Below are 19,833 nucleotides of genomic sequence, written 5' to 3'. Positions count from 1 at the left end.
CTGTAGAGCAGCTGTTCATTCCCTGTGGAAAATGCAAATGACTTCTTCACATGAGTCAAAAAGTACTTCTGCAAATGTTCCGCCTCAGTCATTATGATACTGATTTCTCTGCTTCAGTGACGATACTGTGCCAATTTTTAAAGAGCATGTTTAATATTTTTGTTTATTTCAAGATTTTATTTTTTGTTAATCGAAAAAAAATTCTGGTAGATTTTGTGTCTTTCTTTTTCGGAGTATTTTCTCAATTTCAGAAGAAGTGTCTACTTCAGCAAAAAGAGGAAATAGAATGCTGTGTTTATGCAAAACAGTATGAGCAACACGCCATAACCACACACTATTTCTTTGATGGTTTTCTTTATTCTCTGGTCTGCCTGTTGGACATGAGGGTCGAATAGGCATGGTAAGAAAAAAAGTTTCATGTTTTTTAGGTATTAAATTCACTCATTAGTCCACCCATCCATTACCTGTAGCTGCTTATCCTGCACTCATTAGTTTAATATCTATTTTTCCTGAACATAGAAAGCCTTAGTGGTAATATTATTTTCAGTGCACTTGTCTTTTCTTTGACTAACTTTATTATTTTCAGCAACTTTTACTGATTGCCTGTCAGTGCTGGTACATATGGAGATATTATATGAGTACTGGGATAAATTACGTCTGATATTTTGTGGTACTGGTTGTAAAAATGCAGTTTCTGTTGAAGTGACGAATTCAGAAAAAAGGAAACTATATGGTGTGTTTATTCAAAATATCAACAACATATCTTAAGGCTATTAAATCATGTGTGAAAATGATTCCTCATGCTCCCTGAACCACTCTTTCATAATGAAACTTGGCATTGTCATCCTGGAATATGTCCGTGCCATCAGGGAAGAAAAATTGTGTCCAGTGTCCATTGATGTGTCCCTGGTCATTCAGTACATTCAGTTATCAGCTGACTCCATTTTATTGCCACATTGCTGAGTCTCGACCTGACCAACTGAATCAACCCCAGATCATAACACTGCCTCTGGAGACTTGTGCAGTGGACATTATACATGATGGGTGCATTGTTTCATGTGCTTCCCTTCTTACCCTGACACGCCCATCACTCTAGAAGAAGGTCAATCTGGACTCATCAAACACATCAGAAAAAGTTGGGATGGTGTGGAAAATGCAAATAAAAAAAGAACGCATTGCTTTCTAAATGTACTTTGACTTGTACTTCAACAAGGAGAAGGAGAGGCTAGAGGGTCAGTTAGCTATTAGTATAGCCTCTCCTTCTCCTGTTATGCCAGTGACTGTTGATCAAACCACATCATCCAGTCCTGCATCAACACCTAGTGCTGAATTAATGGCTGCTATCACTGAACTGCATGCTGCTTTCAAGGCCTTACACCACTTTCAAGCGAAGACATCTGATGACTGACTGGATCAACTCTCAAGGCAATTCTCCAGCCTTCGCCAGGAGGTGAGCAGGATTATGCGTCCACAACATGTGCAGCTGCTGACTACACAACTCATCACATTAGCCACCACCGACCCAATGAGGTCCACAGTCTGCGCTGCTCATCGGACAGCTATACCTCATCCTGCATATCACCACAGTGTCCGTCATCTCATGATGACCACTCTCCACCTCAGCACCACTCTCCAGGACGATGGCACACCCATCAACCTCCCTGCTGTGAGGATGCCTACTCACATCATCATTGCCACTCTCCCTCTTACTACTCATGTGAATCTTTTCATGGCCACCCTCCTACCACTGCCCACTATAGATCTACTACAGCTGACCATAGTGATTCTCCCAGCTGCTCTCCTTCTTGGGAGTGACAGTCTTGCCCTGTAGCTCACTCTTCCCATGCTAGTCATGCCACATACTCCCATAGCCCTCGCTCACCCTCTCCAAGCCCTCACCACAAACACACTACATATGCAGACTCTCATCCACCTCCACAGTCTTATGGCCATCCCCAACATTACTGTAGGTCCCCCAATTGGCGCATGCACTTTTCTACAGACACAAGTGATCAGGGAAACTACTAGGGGCTGTCATGGCAGACCGCATGGCTGATAATCTCACCCCAATGGTCCACCCTAACACACATGGCTCTGAGTGTGTTCCCCCTACGCCATACATACAATGCACCATATCTGTCCCAGAGCTACATGCTCTGGTTGACACAAGCTCTGGCCTTTCCTTAATTACATATACGGTAACTGCCGTAAATCTATTCTGGCCTTATCCACTCAGCCCATTACTAAATCATTTAGCTTAGCCTCTTAAGTCACTGGACACTTTCTCAACATTTTAGGCATGGTCACTGCACCTGTACATATACCGTAGGTGGTGTCATGTTGCATTGGAATGAAGAAGAATGAAGGTGAGCCATAGCAAAACAGAATACATGTGCATCAATGAGAATGGGGACAAGAGTGTAGTGAAGATGCAAGGAGTAGACATAAAGCAAGTTGGTGAATTCAAGTACCTGGGGTCAACTGTTCAGGAAAATGGGGGCTGCAATACTGAGGTGAGAAAGAGAGTGCAGGCAGGGTGGAGCAGTTGGAGAAGGATTTCGGGAGTCATTTGTGATAGGAAAGTCCCAGCAAAAGTGAAAGGTAAGATGTATAAGACAGTAGTGAGACCAGCTGTGATGTATGGATTGAAGACCGTACCCTTAACGAAGAGACAGGAGGCAAAGTTGGAGGTGGCAGAGTTGAGGATGTTAAGGTTTGCGATGGGAGTGACGAGGTTGGACAGGATAAGGAATGAGCACATCAGAGGGACAGCACATGTGGAGAGCCTGGGAATTAAGCAAAGAGAGATGAGACTGAGATGGTACGGGCACATCCTGAGAAGAAATGCAGAGCATGTGGGAAGGAGAATGTTGAGGATGGAGCTGCCAGGCAAACAAAAATGAGGAAGGCCAAAGAGAAGATACTTGGATGTGGTGAGAGAGGACATGAAAGTGGCAGGTGTGGTAGAAAAGGATGCGGAAGACAGGAAGCAATGGAGATGAAAGATCCGCTGTGGCGACCCCTAATCGGGGGCAGCCAAAAGAAGAAAAAGAAGAGGTTTAGCTCAATTTCAAGCAATGAGTGAGGGTGTTTATTTATGAAGGGTTGACGCCATCATTTAGATATACACTAGATGATAAAATTACTGAATGCTTGTTGTATCACATTATGGAGCACAGAAGTTCTCAGAGTAAGATAAAATAGACCACACAATCCAATAAAAACCCATAATACCTATAAATTAATTATTTTAAAGTTAGACCCAGTTTTAAACAGTGTGTACAGTGTGTTTGGTGATTTGGGGGTGATTTCACTTTCCCAGTTGCAGGGCAACTGGTTTATTTGTTCACACATTGGACTGAGGTGTTAAAATGTCCTGTACACAATATATATGATGTAATTTTTACTCTGGTGCAGACACAATCTTGCAGATGCATGAGCACATGTTTGAAAATGTTTGGAAAGTTTTTGTGGCTTAATTCATGAAAAAAAAATTGCTTTGCATCAAATGTCTATCACAGTTGCGGCAAAAACTCTCTGCTTCAGCGCTAGTCTCATCAGGTTTATAATTTTATATTGGTCATATATATTGAGCAAACATCAAGAGTATTTACTTTTAGATTCATTCAAAGATGTGTCTCTTTTATCTCATCTTTTCTGTGTAATTTCTTCTGTTTAGAAGAAGGGACTAATGCAGCAAAAAGAGGAAAGCAAGTGGTGTGTTCATGCAAACATCTGCAACACGTCTTAACACTAGCAGTCCCAGCATTTTTCTGTCTACCTAGAAGACCCACATGGGGCCATTTGGCCCGACCGCTTTTCCCCAATACACTAATCACTCATTTTGTTATGGTAATGAGGCTGTTAGTGGCAGTGTGTGGGGTGAGGAGGTCACATTTCACACACTTCACACTTCAGTGGTGAAGTCATGTTGGCTACTTCTGTGTGAATGTGAGAATGAGGAATAAAAACACATTCTATTCTAAAATGTGAACATGTGAATGTCCCATGTGACCATAACGACTCATGTGACTGCAACCAGACAATTGTTTGATGGATAAATACCTCAGTGCACATGGACTATCGCTTCAGTTCCCTCAAGAATTTTGTGGTGAAAGAAGCTCCTCTCCAAGGAAAGAAGATGCAGAGATTCAACATTCAACAGGCATTGTAAGATTTCATTTCTAAGCTGTAAGGTAACTAATGGCCCTTTTCCACTACCCTTTTTCAGCTCACTTCAGCTCGCTTCAGCTCACTTCAGCCCGACACGGCTCGCGTTTCGACTACCAAAAACCAGCACGACTCAGCTCGCTTCAGCCCTGCTTAGCCCCTAAAACTCGCACCTTTTTGGAGTGGGGCTGAAGCGAGCCAAACCGAGCCGAGTGAGGCTGGGGGCGTGAGCAGACACTCCCCTGTGCACTGATTGGTGAGGGGGAGTGTCCTCACATGCCCACACACGCCCCGCGAGCACGCTGGGATCTGTAAACACTGCAAACCCGGAAGAAGAAGAATTACGAATTACGAGAATTTCTGAAGCTTTATGCGCCTTGCCTCATCTATACGCTCTTGCCAGTATCTGTTGGCGTTGTCGGTGACAACAAGCCACAGCACCAAGACCAGCAACACTAACGACTCCATGTCCTCCATGTTTATTGTTTACTATTCGGGTCGTGAGACTACCGCTGAAAAGATCACTGAATCAGTGACAGACAGAGCATCGTGGACGAGTTCGCGGAGCGCAAGGCTCGTCGTATGCCCTTCAAATAATGCGCGCAGTAGGCTATTGATGTTTTATTATGAGCCATGTACAGTATGTCGCCTAATGTTTTTTTGTTTGAGTTACATGTTCGTTTGAAGGACTTAATGTACAAAATAACATAGTTGCACCCGGTAGTGTTGAAATTGGTAAACACAGTGCATTCAGTGAGGTTTGCACCACCCTCCTTTTATTTCTGACTCTTCCTGTCACCGTTGCAACCTCTGAGCGCTCATTCGTATGCCCTTCAAATAATGTGCGCAGTATAGGCTATTGATGTTTTATTATGAGCCATGTACAGTATCCTAATGTTTTTTGTTTCTGAGTTACATGTTCGTTTGAAGGACTTGATGTACTAAATAACATAGTTGCACCCGGTAGTGTTGAAATTGGTAAACACCGCAGTTGCGGACATTTTGTAGCCTAAAATGATGTTATGATAAGCTTTAATAAAGGGCCCGGTCATTTGCCCCGCCCCCGGCCCGGCTCTGACTTGTTCCGCCACTGTCACTGATGTCACTGTTTGCGCTGCTTAACGACATCACATGACGTCCACCCACTTTCGCTAACTCCACCCAATGTGTCCACCCACTTCCAGCCAGCACAGTTCAGCGCGGTTGTAGTCGAAATGCAACTCCAACAGCCCCACTCAGCCCGACTCAGCTCGACTCGGCACGGCACGGCTCAGCCGCGTTTGTAGTGGAAAAGCGGCATAACAGCCACATTTCCATAACAAAATGAATGTCTACAGGGAGGACTTTGGGCCAATTGGCCCTCTTGTGGGTTTTCTAGGTAAAAAGGCCAAATGGCCCCTCTCTGGGACTTCTAGTGAACCACACACTCATTTTCTCACACATTTCTTTATTCCTCGTTTGTTTACTGGACATGAGGGTCGAGAACGCACTATAAGAACACATTTATGTTTAATATGCTTTAATTGCTAAAGTTCCTCATTATGTGTACATTTCCTGAACATAGAGAGGCTCAGTGTTGATTATTTTAATGCAGTTGTAGTTTGTGGTGTTAAATTTGGAACTTCGTGACTTTTGGTAACTTTTGCTGATGACGTATCTGTGCTGGGAATGATGGATATACAGCATAATACTGATTTCTGAGAGATTATGTCTGAGATAATTGTGGATTTTTATGGATTTTCATAATTTCAATCTGTGAATGTTAAGATATTGTTTATTGAATGTTTAAAATGGTAAAATGTTGCATTTCCCCCATATTTTTCATGGTTCCTTATTTTCCTTGATGAATAATGATGTTTATAGTTAATGAAACAATATGACATGAGCTAGAATGCTGTTATAGTGAATATCGGCGTGGCTGTGACCCAGCCGTAGGGACGAAGCGGCAGATAAACAGGATATAAAAAATATAACAGATAGAAAGGATTGCAAGTGTGACGGATCTGTTACAAAGGAATTAATATCAAGTAACTGACATGCCAGACACAATCTGGCCAAATATTTTGGTTATTTTTGCTCCGTCAATGGAAATAGTTATCAAAGAAGCCATAGTAGCATGTTGCCATGGTGATGCACAGACCAACTGACAGGCCACAGCAACTGTGATAACTGGTGTGGGTTTTTTTTGTTGTTGTTCTTGTTGTTTTTCCCCTGAGAGTTTCTTCAGAAGTCTTTAGTGATATATTCTGTGAACCTGAAAATGTCTGCAAGTCTGGTCTGTAGTTTGATTTGGTCTTGTGGCCCCACCCCTATTGTCATGTTTCTGAGCCCTGCTACAGGAATAATGTAATCTTAGTCCTTTCGTCTGAGAGAGTATTTTCCTGCTTTAACACACTCACGTCTGCTTTGTTCATTAGCTGAAGTGTTGAATCAGGTGTGTTGTGAAAAGGGAAAACACTGACATTAGTAGAGCAGGAGGACTCCAGGAACAGAGAGGAGAAAGGAGGATGATGGGGCTGAGGCTGTTGGTTGGACTGTGCTGATGTAGTGTGGAAGGACATCAGGGTCAATACATGTAGCTCTGTTCATTGATCAAATGTGTTTCATTTCGAGTTTCTGATGAAATCTTCTGCTGTTCAGAAGATTCAGCTTATTGGTGGCAAGATTGAAACTTAGGTGCTTCATGCACAGGGAATAAAGTGGCGGGGGGGGGGGGGGGTTGAAAGGTATGAGAAGGGTGCAACTGATGTCTGTGATTACCTGGGGGAGGGGGGGATAAGTGTGCCAGTGGGGGAGTGATTGGGTCACCGGTTGGTCTGGGCTCTGGTGGGTGGGGGAGGAAGTGGGTGCAGAACCCACTTGTTGAAAAAGAGGTTCATGTCATTTGCTCATTTCAGGTCTCCAAATTCAGGGCCCCTCCCACTGTCTTTACTGTGGCCAGAGATGGTTTTCAGGCCCCTCCCCACCTCCCTTTTGAGATTGTTCTGCACTCTCCTCAGCTCCTCTTTGTCCCCAGATCTGAAGGCCCTCTTCTTCTTATTCAGCAGGGTTTTCAGGTCAGGAGTCAACCATGGTTTGTTGTTGGAAAAACACCATACCTTCCTGGTTGGCACATTGTTCTCCACACAGAGATTAATATAGTCTGTGATGCAGTGTGTAAGACTGTCAGTGTCCTCCCCATGTGGACTACACAGCACTTACCAGTCTGTGGTCTCAAAACAGTCCCTCAGTGCCATGCTGCTCTCCTCCGACCATTTTCTCACACACCTAGTGGTGGGGGGTTGTTTGTTCACCATAGGAATATAAATAGGGACAAGATTAACCAGGTTGTGGTCTGAGCAGGCCCATGGGGGGAGGGGTGATGAGCTGTATGCCAAATCAAGTCAAGTTTGTTTGTATTGCACTTTTAACAATAGACATTGTCCCAAAACAGCTTTACAGAATCTGAATGACCCAAGACATGAGTTAATTTTATCCCTAGTCTATCCCCATTGAGCAAGCCTGTGGCGACGATAGCACGGAAAAACTCCCTCAGATGACATGAAGAAGAAACCTCGAGAGAAACCAGACTCAAAAGGGAATCCATCCTCATTTGGGCATCAACAGACAACATGACTATAACATTAATAGTTTTAACATGAAGTCAGTTTCATTGATGTTATAACTCTTCATTGATGGAAACTTGAGTGCAAAACTGTTCATGACAACTGCAGTCCTAAAGTTAGCAAGTCAACTGTCATCCTCAGCCATAAAAGCATTACTGCAAGTGTCCAGAGGGTCTTCCAAGTGTGACTTTCAACTGTCCATATGGGCCGTCCTCTACAGGAGTGATGTGATGAGACTCCAACCAGTCACAGGGCATCCGGATGGATCAGGCAGGTCCGAGGAGCAGAAGAGGTTCAGCATCTCGATCTCAGGATTGACATGTAACTCAGAGGGACAGATTTTTTGAGGGAGAGAGAGAGAAAACACAGGTTGTTAGGTATGCCCAATGTCACCTGAATAAGTAGGAACAGTAGACATATTGCACTGAGTACAAGCAGGGATTCTGGCAAAACTAACTATGACAGTATAACTAAAAGGAAGGTAGAAGGTAACACAGGCGTGAGGGAGCCCCGGGACATAAAGCAGCAGCCACTACACCGTCAACAAACTCGAGTGAGCAAGCGAGTGGGGACTGACAGCATCCATACATCCCAGTTTACCAGAACACTCTATGTCTGAGGATCCTCCAGATCTACACCTTTACCTCATAAACACCATTAACACAAGGCTTGACTAAACAGATATGTTTTCAGCATAGACTTAAACACTGAGACTGTGTCTGATTCCTGAACACTACTTGGAAGGCTGTTTCATAACTGTGGGGCTTTGTAAGAAAAGGCTCTGCCCCATGATGTAGCCTTCACTATACAAGGTACCAGCAGATAGTCTGCACCTTTTGATCTCAGTAGGCGTGGCGGGTCATAAAGGACCAGAAGTTTGTTCAGGTCCTGTGGTGTGAGACCATTCAGTGCTTTAAAGGTCAATAGTAGTAAACTGTGGGTGGTAAAAGAGAGCAACTGGACTTGCTTGAAGATTCTTGAAGACATTTCACCTCTCATCCGAAAGGCTTCTTCAGTTCTGTCTGACTGGTAGGGAGCATCAGGTATTTATCCTCTCATGGACGAAAAGCTCATCTAAGGTGTCATTGAGTCATCCTGTTGGTGTGGGTCACTGGGGGCTGGTTGGAAATGGCCTCGAGAGTCGTTAGGGTGATCAATGGAATGCTGATTCTCTCTGTCCTCCTGTGCGTCACTGAAAACAGCTGGGTTTTGGTGTGCATTCAGTTGTCTGGGAAGTGTGCCAAGGACTGCATTGTAGGTGGCTGATAAATGATGTTTTAGACCCCCACCTCTGTTCAGTGACGGCCATTCCAGGTTGACAAAAATGGCTTCTTTAACTCCTTGCTCATACCAATGATCCTCTCTGGCTAAAATGCATACGTTGCAATCCTGAAATGAGTGTCCTTTGTTGTTAAGATGAAGGTAGACAGCAGAGTCCTGGCCTGAGGAACTGGCTCTCCTGTGTTGAGCCATGCGCCTGTGAAGTGGTTGTTTTGTCTCCCCAATATATGAGTCCATGCATTCCTCACTGCACTGAATGGCATACACTACGTTGCCCTGTTTGTGTCTGGGTATTCTGTCTTTAGGGTGGACCAGTTTCTGCTTCAGAGTGTTACTGGGTCTGAAATGTACCGGAATGTTGTGTTTGTAGAATATCCTCCTGAGTTTCTCAGATAGACCAGAAATGTAGGGAATGACAATGTTCTTGCATTTGTTCCTGTTATCCTCCTTGTCTGTTCTGTTCCTTTTTCTGCTCTTGAGGAAAGACCAGTTGGGATACCCACAGTTCTGAAGTGCTTTCTTGATGTGATTCTGCTCCTTCTCTTTTCTCTCTACTGTTGTAGGGATATTCTGAGCCCTGTGTTGCAAGGTCCTAATGACCCCCAATTTGTGTTCCAGTGGGTGGTGAGAGTCAAAGAGTAGGTACTGGTCTGTGTGTGTGGGTTTCCGGTAGACCTCGATGCTCAGGCTTCTGTCTTGTTTAATGTGTACATCACAATCCAAGAAGGCTAGATTATTCCCACTGACATCCTCCCGAGTGAAGTTGATGTTAATATCCACTGCATTGATGTGCTTAGAGAAGGCTTCCACCTCATGGGTTTTGATTTTAAACCCAGGTATCATCCATATATCTGAACCAGTGGCTGGGAGCAACTCCTGAAAAAGTGGTCAAAGCTTTATGTTCCACTTCCTCCATGTAAAGATTGGCCACAATAGGGGATACCGGTGAGCCCATGGCGCATCCATGCTTCTGTCTGTAGAAACTTTCATTAAACTGGAAATAAGTGGTAGTCAGGCAGAGGTCAAGCAGGGTGCAAATCTGGTCCGTGGTGAGGTTCATTCTATCCAATAAGGTGCTGTCTCAAAAGAGTCGTTTTCTAACAGATTCATCTGCTTCTGTGGTGGGAATGCAGGTGAACAGAGAATTGACATCATAGGAAACCATGGTTTCATCTGAGTCTAGTTTGAGGTCTGCAACTTTAGTAGCAAAATCTTGGGAGTTTTTGACGTGATGTGGTGTATTCCCAAGGAGAGGAGCCAGGATGGTGGCTAGGTGTTTGGCAATGTTGTAAGTAACAGAGTTTATACTGCTGATGATAGGTCTGAGTGGAGCTCCTTCCTTGTGAATCTTGGGGAGTCCGTATATGAGAGGAACGGCTTCCCCAAGGTACAATCTGTAGTGCAGAGATCGGTTGATTGCTTGGTCCTTTTCGAGTTGTTGCAGGCAGCTAACAACTTTCTTTTTATAACAACTTGTGGGGTCCTGCCTCAAGGTTTCATAGGTGGTAGTGTCGCTGAGGAGACTGGTCATCCTGGAGTGGTAGTCCACTGTGTTTAGCAACACTGTGCATCTCCCTTTGTCAGCAGGAAGGATGGTGATGTCCCAGTCTCTTTGAAGCAATGTAAGAGCCCTCCTTTCTTGGCTGGTGAGGTTGGAAGGGGGTGCTTTCGCACTGGACAGAGCAACTGATATCTTCAGTCTAAGTTGTTCTGCCTCTGTGTTGGTCAGATTGTTGTTTCTGATGGCTGACTCTGTGGCTGTGATGAGGTCTACCACTGGTATCCGTTCTGGTGAAACTGCAAAGTTAAGTCCCTTAGATAGAACATCTTTCTCTGGTTGGGTGAGTACCCTGTCGGATAAGTTCTTCACCCATATCTCTTCTATGTCTGGTTGTGTAGCCTGGTCAGATTTCTTCCTCCAAGTCAGTACTTCTGTCTTGCTGGAGGAGGTGGTTTTAGACAGCAAAGTTTGAAATTTGCGCATCTGTCATTCCTTGCCTTTGTCACTTCTCTGCTCACCTGCATTCCCACCACAGAAGCAGTTGAATCTGTTAGAAAATGACTCCTTTGAGACAGCACCTTATTGGATAGAACGAACCTCACCACGGACCAGATTTGCACCCTGCTTGACCTCTGCCTGACTACCACTTATTTCCAGTTTAATGAAAGTTTCTACAGACAGAAGCATGGATGCGCCATGGGCTCACTGGTATCCCCTATTGTGGCCAATCTTTACATGGAGGAAGTGGAACATAAAGCTTTGATCACTTTTTCAGGAGTTGCTCCCAGCCACTGGTTCAGATATGTGGATGACACCTGGGTTAAAATCAAAACCCATGAGGTGGAAGCCTTCTCTAAGCACATCAATGCAGTGGATATTAACATCAACTTCACTCGGGAGGATGTCAGTGGGAATAATCTAGCCTTCTTGGATTGTGATGTACACATTAGACAAGACAGAAGCCTGAGCATCGAGGTCTACTGGAAACCCACAGACACAGACCAGTACCTACTCTTTGACTCTCACCACCCACTGGAACACAAATTGGGGGTCATTAGGACCTTGCAGCACAGGGCTCAGAATATCCCTACAATGATAGAGGGAAAAGAGAAGGAGCAGAATCACATCAAGAAAGCACTTCAGAACTGTGGGTATCCCAACTGGTCTTTCCTCAAGAGCAGAAAAAGGAACAGAACAGACAAGGAGGATAACAGGAACAAACACAAGAACATTGTCATTCCCTACATTTCTGGTCTATCTGAGAAACTCAGAAGGATCTTCTACAAACACAACATTCCGGTACATTTCAGACCCAGTAACACCCTGAAGCAGAAACTGGTCCACCCTAAGGACAGAATACCCAGACACAAACAGGACAACGTGGTGTATGCCATTCAGTGCAGTGAGGAATGCATGGACTCGTATATTGAGGAAACAAAACAACCACTTCACAGGCACATGGCTCAACACAGGAGAGCCAGTTCCTCAGGCCAGGACTCTGCTGTCTGTCTTCATCTTAACAACAAAGGACACTCATTTCAGGATTGCAACGTACGCATTTTAGCCAGAGAGGATCGTTGGTATGAGCGAGGAGTTAAAGGAGCCATTTTTGTCAACCTGGAACGGCCGTCACTGAACAGAGGTGGAGGTCTAAGACATCATTTATCAGCCACCTACAGTGCAGCCCTTGGCACACTTCCCAGAGAACTGAATGCACACCAAAACCCAGCTGTTTTCAGTGACGCACAGGAGGACAGAGAGAATCAGCATTCCATTGATCATCCTAACAGGCAATCCATTGATCATCCTAACAACTCTTGAGGCCATTCACAACCAGCCCCCAGTGACCCACACCAACAGGATGACTCAATGACACCTTAGATGAGCTTTTCATCCATGAGAGGATAAATACCTGATACTCCCTACTAGTCAGACAGAACTGAAGAAGCCTTTCGGATGAGAGGTGAAACGTCTTCAAGAATCTTCAAGCAAGTCCAGTTGCTCTCTTTTACCACCCACAGTTTACCATGACCTGGATGACTTAGAATCTTCACCGACATGTCAATAGTAGTATTTTATAAACAATATGGAATTTGATTGAGAGCCAATGCAGTGTGGATAAGACAGGGGTGATGGGGTCATATTTTCTAGTTCTAGTAAGGACTCTTGCTGCTGCATTTTGAACTAACTGGAGCTTGTTTATGCACTTATTGGAACATCCAGACAGTAAGGCATTACAATAATCCAACCTGGAGGGAATGAAAGCATGAACTAGTTTTTCTGTGTCATGTAGCGACATTAAATTTATTATCTTAGCAATATTTCTGAGATGAAAGAAAGCTATCCAGGTAACGTTATCAGTGTGTGGTTCGAATGAAAGACTGTGGTCAATAATCACTCCGAGGTCTTTTACTGCTGCACGTGAAGAAACAGAAAGTCCATCCAGAGTTACTGTGTAATCAGAAAACTTACTTCTAGCTGTATGTGGTCCGAGTACAAGTACTTCAGTCTTGTCAGAGTTAAGCAGAAGGAAGTTAATAAGCATCCAGTGTCTAATGTCCTTCACACATTCCTCAATTCTATTAAGCTGGTGTCTGGCCTTGAGTCATTTAATGATATTATGCACCATTGAGGGTGAAATATCCAAATCCCTTCCCATCTTTCTTTGAGGAACATTGCTTTTAAACATTTCAAAATTTTTCTCATGAATTTATTGACAAACTGGAGATCTTCAGCCCATCTTTACTCCTCAAAGACAAGTGCCTTTGAAAATTAGAATACTAATTTTGTCCCAAATCATGACTACAGTCACCTGTTTCAAATCGCATCATTATTTAATTGTTGTACCTCATTACTTGCCCTAAATTGCTCCTGGAACAACTGTTAGGTCAGAGATTCACTGTCTCTTCCTCTTGCCCCCAAACGGAGCGATTACCCTCTCGAGATCAGTCCCCCCCATGTCACCCAGAGCTCTGGGGTGAGTCGCGAAAAAAGACAGGAACCCCATAAAGTTCACAATCTTTATTCACAAGTCCCCAAAGAGGCAAGAAAATACAGGGGATTTTATGTGTGTGTGTTATCTGTGTGAGGGCAGCTGTGTGTGTGTGTGTGTGTGTGTGTGTGTGTGTGTGTGTGTGTGTGTGTGTGTGTGTGTGTGAGAGTATGACATCAGCTGTGTGTGTGTGTGTGTGTGTGTGTGTGTGTGTGTGTGTGTGTGTGTGTGTGTGTCCAAAAAAGATATCAACATTTATGCACAACACAGAGCAAGATGTCCTTACGACAGTAATGGAATTCCTAAACAAAGATACTGTGTCTAGTCTGCAAAGAAGGTCACAGAAGACCTTAAGAAGAAATTAATGCCTTCTTGGTCATTTTAAACAGAAATAGTTTAAAATAGTAAAGTATCTAAAAGCTAAAGGAAAAATAGTAAAATCATAAATCCTTAACAACAACTTTTTTTGGAATGTGTTTCAGGTCTGAAATGCAGGAAGGGATGTATATTAAAAAATGAAATGAAATTGACCAACAAAACATGAAATATCTTGGGTTCATTCTGTCTGCAATGAAATAGAAGTCAAAATAAATTCAGAAATCACTGTTTTATTATTTTTTATTTTTATTGTCTATGCCGTTCCATCTTTTTTTCTGATTTCTGGTTGTATTTTAGACATCTTTCCATTAAATCTTTCTTTCAGGCATCAAATTTTGATGTGCAAATAATTCACACACTTCTGTGAATATGCAAATTAGTTCCAGACAGGTAAATAAAGTTTTAATCATGTGTTAGCTTCTCTGAGTCGAGCTGCTAACAGTGAATTCTTGTACAGGTTTTCATTTGTGGCTTGTGAATGTGTGATTTTTGTGATTCATTAAAATATTTATAAAAAGTTAATAAGCGCAGTCCTCATGTTCAGAGAATATAATCTGATTATTTTGTAAGAAATGCTAAAAGAGTGTGTGTGGAGTAAAATGCTGGTGTGATGAAACGGAGTTACTGTTACCAGCCTGCAGTTGATTGTTTTTCTTCCAGCAGCGCGTCCACACTCTTTATTCCTTTTATACCACAGCAATTGGCCAATAATGAGATTTATTTTTCTTAAAGAATGAGACATCATACTTTTACATCTCCTCTGGTTAGGTGCCTTGCTCACGGGCACTTCAGCCATGAATACAGAGGGAGGTGGAAGTGCTGTTCATTCACTCCCCCCACAGTGTTCCTGTAGGTTCAGGGAATCGAACCTGCAACCCTTTAGGCCCGAGGCTGCTTCTCTAACCTTTAGGCCATGGCTACCACCATGAGCTGTTACTATAGAAACAATAAGGTATTATTACAAGTGCATGAATATAAACATGTGATTTGCAGCTGCACTGCTGTCAGAGCTGCTGTTACAGAAAATTAATCAACACCTTCTGACCAATCAGAATCCAGAATTCCACCACACTGTGGTATGAAAATAAATAATCCCTCAGCTAATGAGAGACTTCTGATGGATGCTGGGATTGCTGTATGTCATCACATCATATATCTGTATGTTGTTGTTCTTGTTGTTGTGATTTATAATTAGTTCACTTTAATTTTTTTTTTCTCTCGAAGCTTTCCAGCAATGATGTCTCTCAAAATGGCTTCTCCACTTTACCTGGTTTTTCTGTTCATGATCTCAGGTGAGTCGCACATTAACATCATCACAGCTACACACGCCAGAGACAATAAATACAAGTTTAACCCCAGGATATTTTAATACTTGTTATAATTATCTCATCTCACATCTCATCTCATTATCTGTAGCCGCTTTATCCTGTTCCACAGGGTCGCAGGCAAACTGGAGCCTATCCCAGCTGATTACGGGCGAAAGGCGGGGTACACCCTGGACAAGTCGCCAGGTCATCACAGGGCTGACACATAGACACAGACAACCATTCACACTCACATTCACACCTACGCTCAATTTAGAGTCACCAGTTAACCTAACCTGCATGTCTTTGGACTGTGGGGGAAACCGGAGCACCCGGAGGAAACCCACGCGGACATGGGGAGAACATGCAAACTCCGCACAGAAAGGCCCTCGCCGGCCACGGGGCTCGAACCCGGACCCTCTTGCTGTGAGGCGACAGCGCTAACCACTACACCACCGTGCCGCCTGTTATAATTATAACATTATAAATATAATATAACGCTGCTCCTCGCTGATATAACATGTGAAAAATACGCTTAAGTTCAAGGTCAGAATCATGTTTAACTCAGACACGCCTCTGTTTTTGGAAAAACTCCGCCCCCGTACATAACTCTGACATCACGTGTGAATAGTGTTTAATTCTGAGGCCTGAATACTGATGTGTGTTTTCTGAACTCAACTCTGAATAAGATATAAAATAGAATAGAAATAAAAATGTCATTTTCTGCCACCAAAACCTGAAGTCTGGGTGAAATATTGTTAAATTTTCCTGGATTTAAAGAAAAACAGATGTGAGTGAAGACTGAATAGTAGTGAATGCTTTTAAATATTAATTCCACACAACGAGCCCTGAATTCAGAAGTTTGTCCAAATCCTGCACACAGTTTTCTTCCAGTGGTAAAGAAATGTTTTTATTTATCCAACTCGGACTTCCAGAGGAGAGAAGGCAAGGCAAGGCAAGGCAAGTTTATTTATATAGCACATTTCATACACAATGGCAGTTCAATGTGCTTTAGGCTGCTGGGCCATAGAAGGTTCACGCTGCACGCTGCATGCTGCACGCTGCACGCTACACGTTCACGTGAAGAACCGGACCCTGGGCCATTAAACTTCATGCTTGGATGTTCACGTGTTGCGTCTGTTCTACTTTGACCGAGTAACCAACAATACGGACTCTTCGGATGACGACGATTGCCTCATTCTGCTTTTACTGAGACAGAGGAAGAGAAAAAGGAACAGAATTTGGAGCCGAGAACACTTCCTTCTGAGAGAAACCCGTGGTGAATTTCACCGAACATTCTATAATCTGCTTGACAATCCCGATGAAGAACTATTTTTCAATTATACCATTCAATTATATTTTTTCTGAAGTTTTCCCCTGAAAGCATAGAGTTATCTCCCTAGACCCGTTCTGATTGGCTGGCGCGGCGGTGACCGCATGCATTGACTGGAATTTCCGTCTTCACGCCTAGAAAAAAGTGTGCATGTTCATTTCACGCTTCACGCGTGAAGTGTGCAGCGTGCAGCGTGCAACGTGAACGCCGTTCTATGGCCCAGAGCAAGTCATGCTACGTTTGTCCACTTTTCTTTACACGCGTGTAGCGTGCAGCGTGCAGCATGCAGCGTGCAGCGTGAACCTTCTATGGCCCAGCAGCCTTACAGAAGTAAAAACAAAAACAGTAAACAATAGAGAAATAAAATTACATAAAATAATTTTATTTTTATTCTAAAACAATTAATTAAAAGAATTAAAAGAATTAAAAGAAAATAATAAGAATTAAACAATAGTAGAAATAAAATAATAAAATGAAGTAGAAATAGGAGGAGAAAAAAAGAAACCAGCAGAATAGAATAAAGAATAAAATAGAATAAAGTTAAAATTAAAGTAAATTTAAAACATGCAGAGAAAGTAAAGATTATAAAAAAAAGAAGACAATATTAATTATTTAACAAAAAGCATCTGAGAACAGCTTGGTCTTTAACCTAGATTTGAAGCTGCCAACAGCAGGAGCATTGTTGATGTCCTCTGGCAGTTGGTTCCATAGCTGTACTGCATAGTAGCTAAAAGCTGCTTCACCACACTTTGTTTTAACAACTGGTTTTAATAGTAAATTTTTCTGTTGCGATCTGGTAGATCTGATTGGGTTAGGCCGCTGCAACATATCAGAGAGGTAATTGGGCCCTGTACCATTTAGAGATTTGTACACCAGCAGCAATGCTTTTAAGTCAATTCTATAGCTTACTGGAAGCCAGTGAAGGGACCTTAGAATTGGAGTAATGTGCTCTGTTCTTTTTGTTCGTGTGAGAACCCTCGCCGCTGCATTTTGAACCAGCTGAAGTCGTTTGATGGTCTTTTTTGGCAGGCCTGTGAAAAGGCCATTGCAGTAATCAACCCTACTAGAGATGAAGGCATGTATTAGTTTTTCCAGATCATTTTTTGACATAAGTCCTCTTAGTTTGGAAATGTTTTTTAGGTGATAAAATGCCGTTTTAGTGATTGCTTTCATGTGACTGTCAAAGTTTAGCTCGCTGTCAATGAAAACACCAAGATTTTTAACCATTTCTTTAGTTTTAATCCCTTTTGTGTCAAGAATAGTGGTAATCTTGAGTCTTTCATCTTTTTTTCCCAAATAGAATTACTTCTGTTTGATCTGTGTTCAGTTGAAGAAAATTTTGTGACATCCAGCTATTGATTTGATCGATACACTGGTAGAGACATTCAAGGGGGGCATAATCATTAGGTGATAGAGCAAAATAAATTTGGGTGTCATCTGCATAGCAGTGATACAAAATTGAATTTTTATTGATAATTTGCCCAAGTGGGAGCATATAAAGGTTGAAAAGTAATTGTCCAAGAATCGACCCCTGGGGGACACCACAGGTCAAGGACATTGATGTTGAGGAACAATTTCCCAGGGTAACAGAGAAGCTTCTATCTTTTAAGTATGAATTTAACCAATTGATAACTTTACCAGTCAATCCAACCCAGTGTTCAAGTCGATATAGCAGTATGTTGTGATCAATAGTATCAAAAGCTGCACTGAGGTCCAGTAACACCAGGACCGATGTTTTGCCTGCATCAGTATTAAGACGTATGTCATTTATAACTTTAATCAACGCTGTTTCAGTGCTATGATTGGCACGAAATCCTGACTGAAAATTATCAAAATGGCTGTTTGCTATCAAGAAGGCAGTTAATTGATTGAAGACAATTTTTTCAAGGATTTTCCCGATGAATGGTAGATTTGATATTGGCCTGTAGTTATTTAATACTGAAGGATCCAGATTATTTTTTTTAAGAAGGGGCTTTACAACGGCTTTTTTTAGGGACACAGGAACAACGCCAGTCTCCAGGGATGTATTTATAATTTGAAGCACATCTGTAATTATAAGATGAAGAACAGACTTAAAAAAGTTGGTGGGCAGAATGTCCAATTCAGATGTTGAGGAACTGAGATTTTGTACAGTTTTTTCAAGAGTCTCATAATCAATTAAACAAAACTCTGACATTGTGTTGAAGTTATCTATCTGTGTCATTGGTGATTGCAGTTTTTCAATTTTTTGCAACTGAGATATATTATGAGAAATATTCTGCCGTATTTTATCAATTTTACCTTTGAAAAAGGATGCAAACTCATTGCATTTATTAACTGAGAGAAGTTCAGGTGCTAATTGTGGTGGGGGATTAGTTAGCTTCTCTACTGTTGAAAATAGCACACGGGCATTGTTCATATTCCTGCTGATGATGTTGGAGAAGAAAGACTGTCTTGCTTTACGAATTTCATAATTATAATTACAAAGCATCTCTTTATGGATTTGATAATGAATGTGAAGTTTAGATTTGCACCATTTTCTTTCAGTCTTTCTACATTCTCTCTTTAGCAGTTTAACAGCCGGGTACTGCTTCCATGGTGCTTTCTGCTTATCATTGACTCTTTTGATTTTGAATGGAACAATATCATCCATAATTTGGGTCATATTTAAATTAAAAAATTCCAGTAAATCATCTACAGAGTCTGACATTTTGGTTGAGTTCTGAGAGAGAGCTTGCTCAAAGAGAGCACATGTGTTGTCTTTTATGACTCTCTTACCTATCGTCGTTGAGCTATTCTGAATGTGAGGAGACATAGAAACATAGAGACATAGGCCCTGTCCACACGGCAACGGATTCAGGTGACTCCGATACAATTGCTTATCATTTAGGCCTGGCGTCCACACGGCACCAGCGTTTTGGGTGCCCAAAACGCAATCTTTTTGAGAACGGGTTCCAGAGTGGAAAGATCTGGCAACGTTGCCGTTGTGAAGTCGTCTGGATGAGTAAAACGGATTTGTTTACGATGACGTCACAACCACATGACTGTGAGTGCTTCACGCCGGGTAGAAGTGTAATGAATATCACCAGGAAAAAGCCTTACAGAGCACTAGTGAGAGTGAAACACGAGCTTGGATATTATTATTATTATTATTATTATTATTATTATTATTATTATTATTATGTTCAGTGTTAGTTCACAGTAGTAATGCAAGAAGCAGAATAGTGACAGTAATAGTGAAGCAAAAACATGCAATTGTACAAACACTGCAGCTCTACAGCAAAATATTC

General features: G+C 42.4%; 1 protein-coding gene across 1 annotated transcript in view; it reads left to right on the top strand.

Annotated features, from left to right (window-relative positions):
• Positions 1–295: 295 nt before the first annotated feature.
• Positions 296–19,833, top strand: part of LOC132866475 (B-cell receptor CD22-like) — a 36,043-nt gene continuing 16,505 nt past the window's right edge. Inside the window, exons 1-3 of the mRNA XM_060899264.1 lie at positions 296–400; positions 3,680–3,717; positions 15,152–15,219. Coding sequence (XP_060755247.1) covers positions 398–400; positions 3,680–3,717; positions 15,152–15,219 — 109 coding nt within the window. The 5' untranslated portion in view covers positions 296–397. The remainder of the gene's footprint in view (positions 401–3,679; positions 3,718–15,151; positions 15,220–19,833) is intronic.

This window comes from Neoarius graeffei, chromosome 18 (genome assembly GCF_027579695.1).
Source record: "Neoarius graeffei isolate fNeoGra1 chromosome 18, fNeoGra1.pri, whole genome shotgun sequence".
NCBI classification, from domain to species: Eukaryota; Metazoa; Chordata; class Actinopteri; order Siluriformes; family Ariidae; genus Neoarius; species Neoarius graeffei.
The sequence above is the reverse complement of the archived record's forward strand: the minus strand, read 5'-3'. Positions and strand labels throughout refer to the sequence as shown.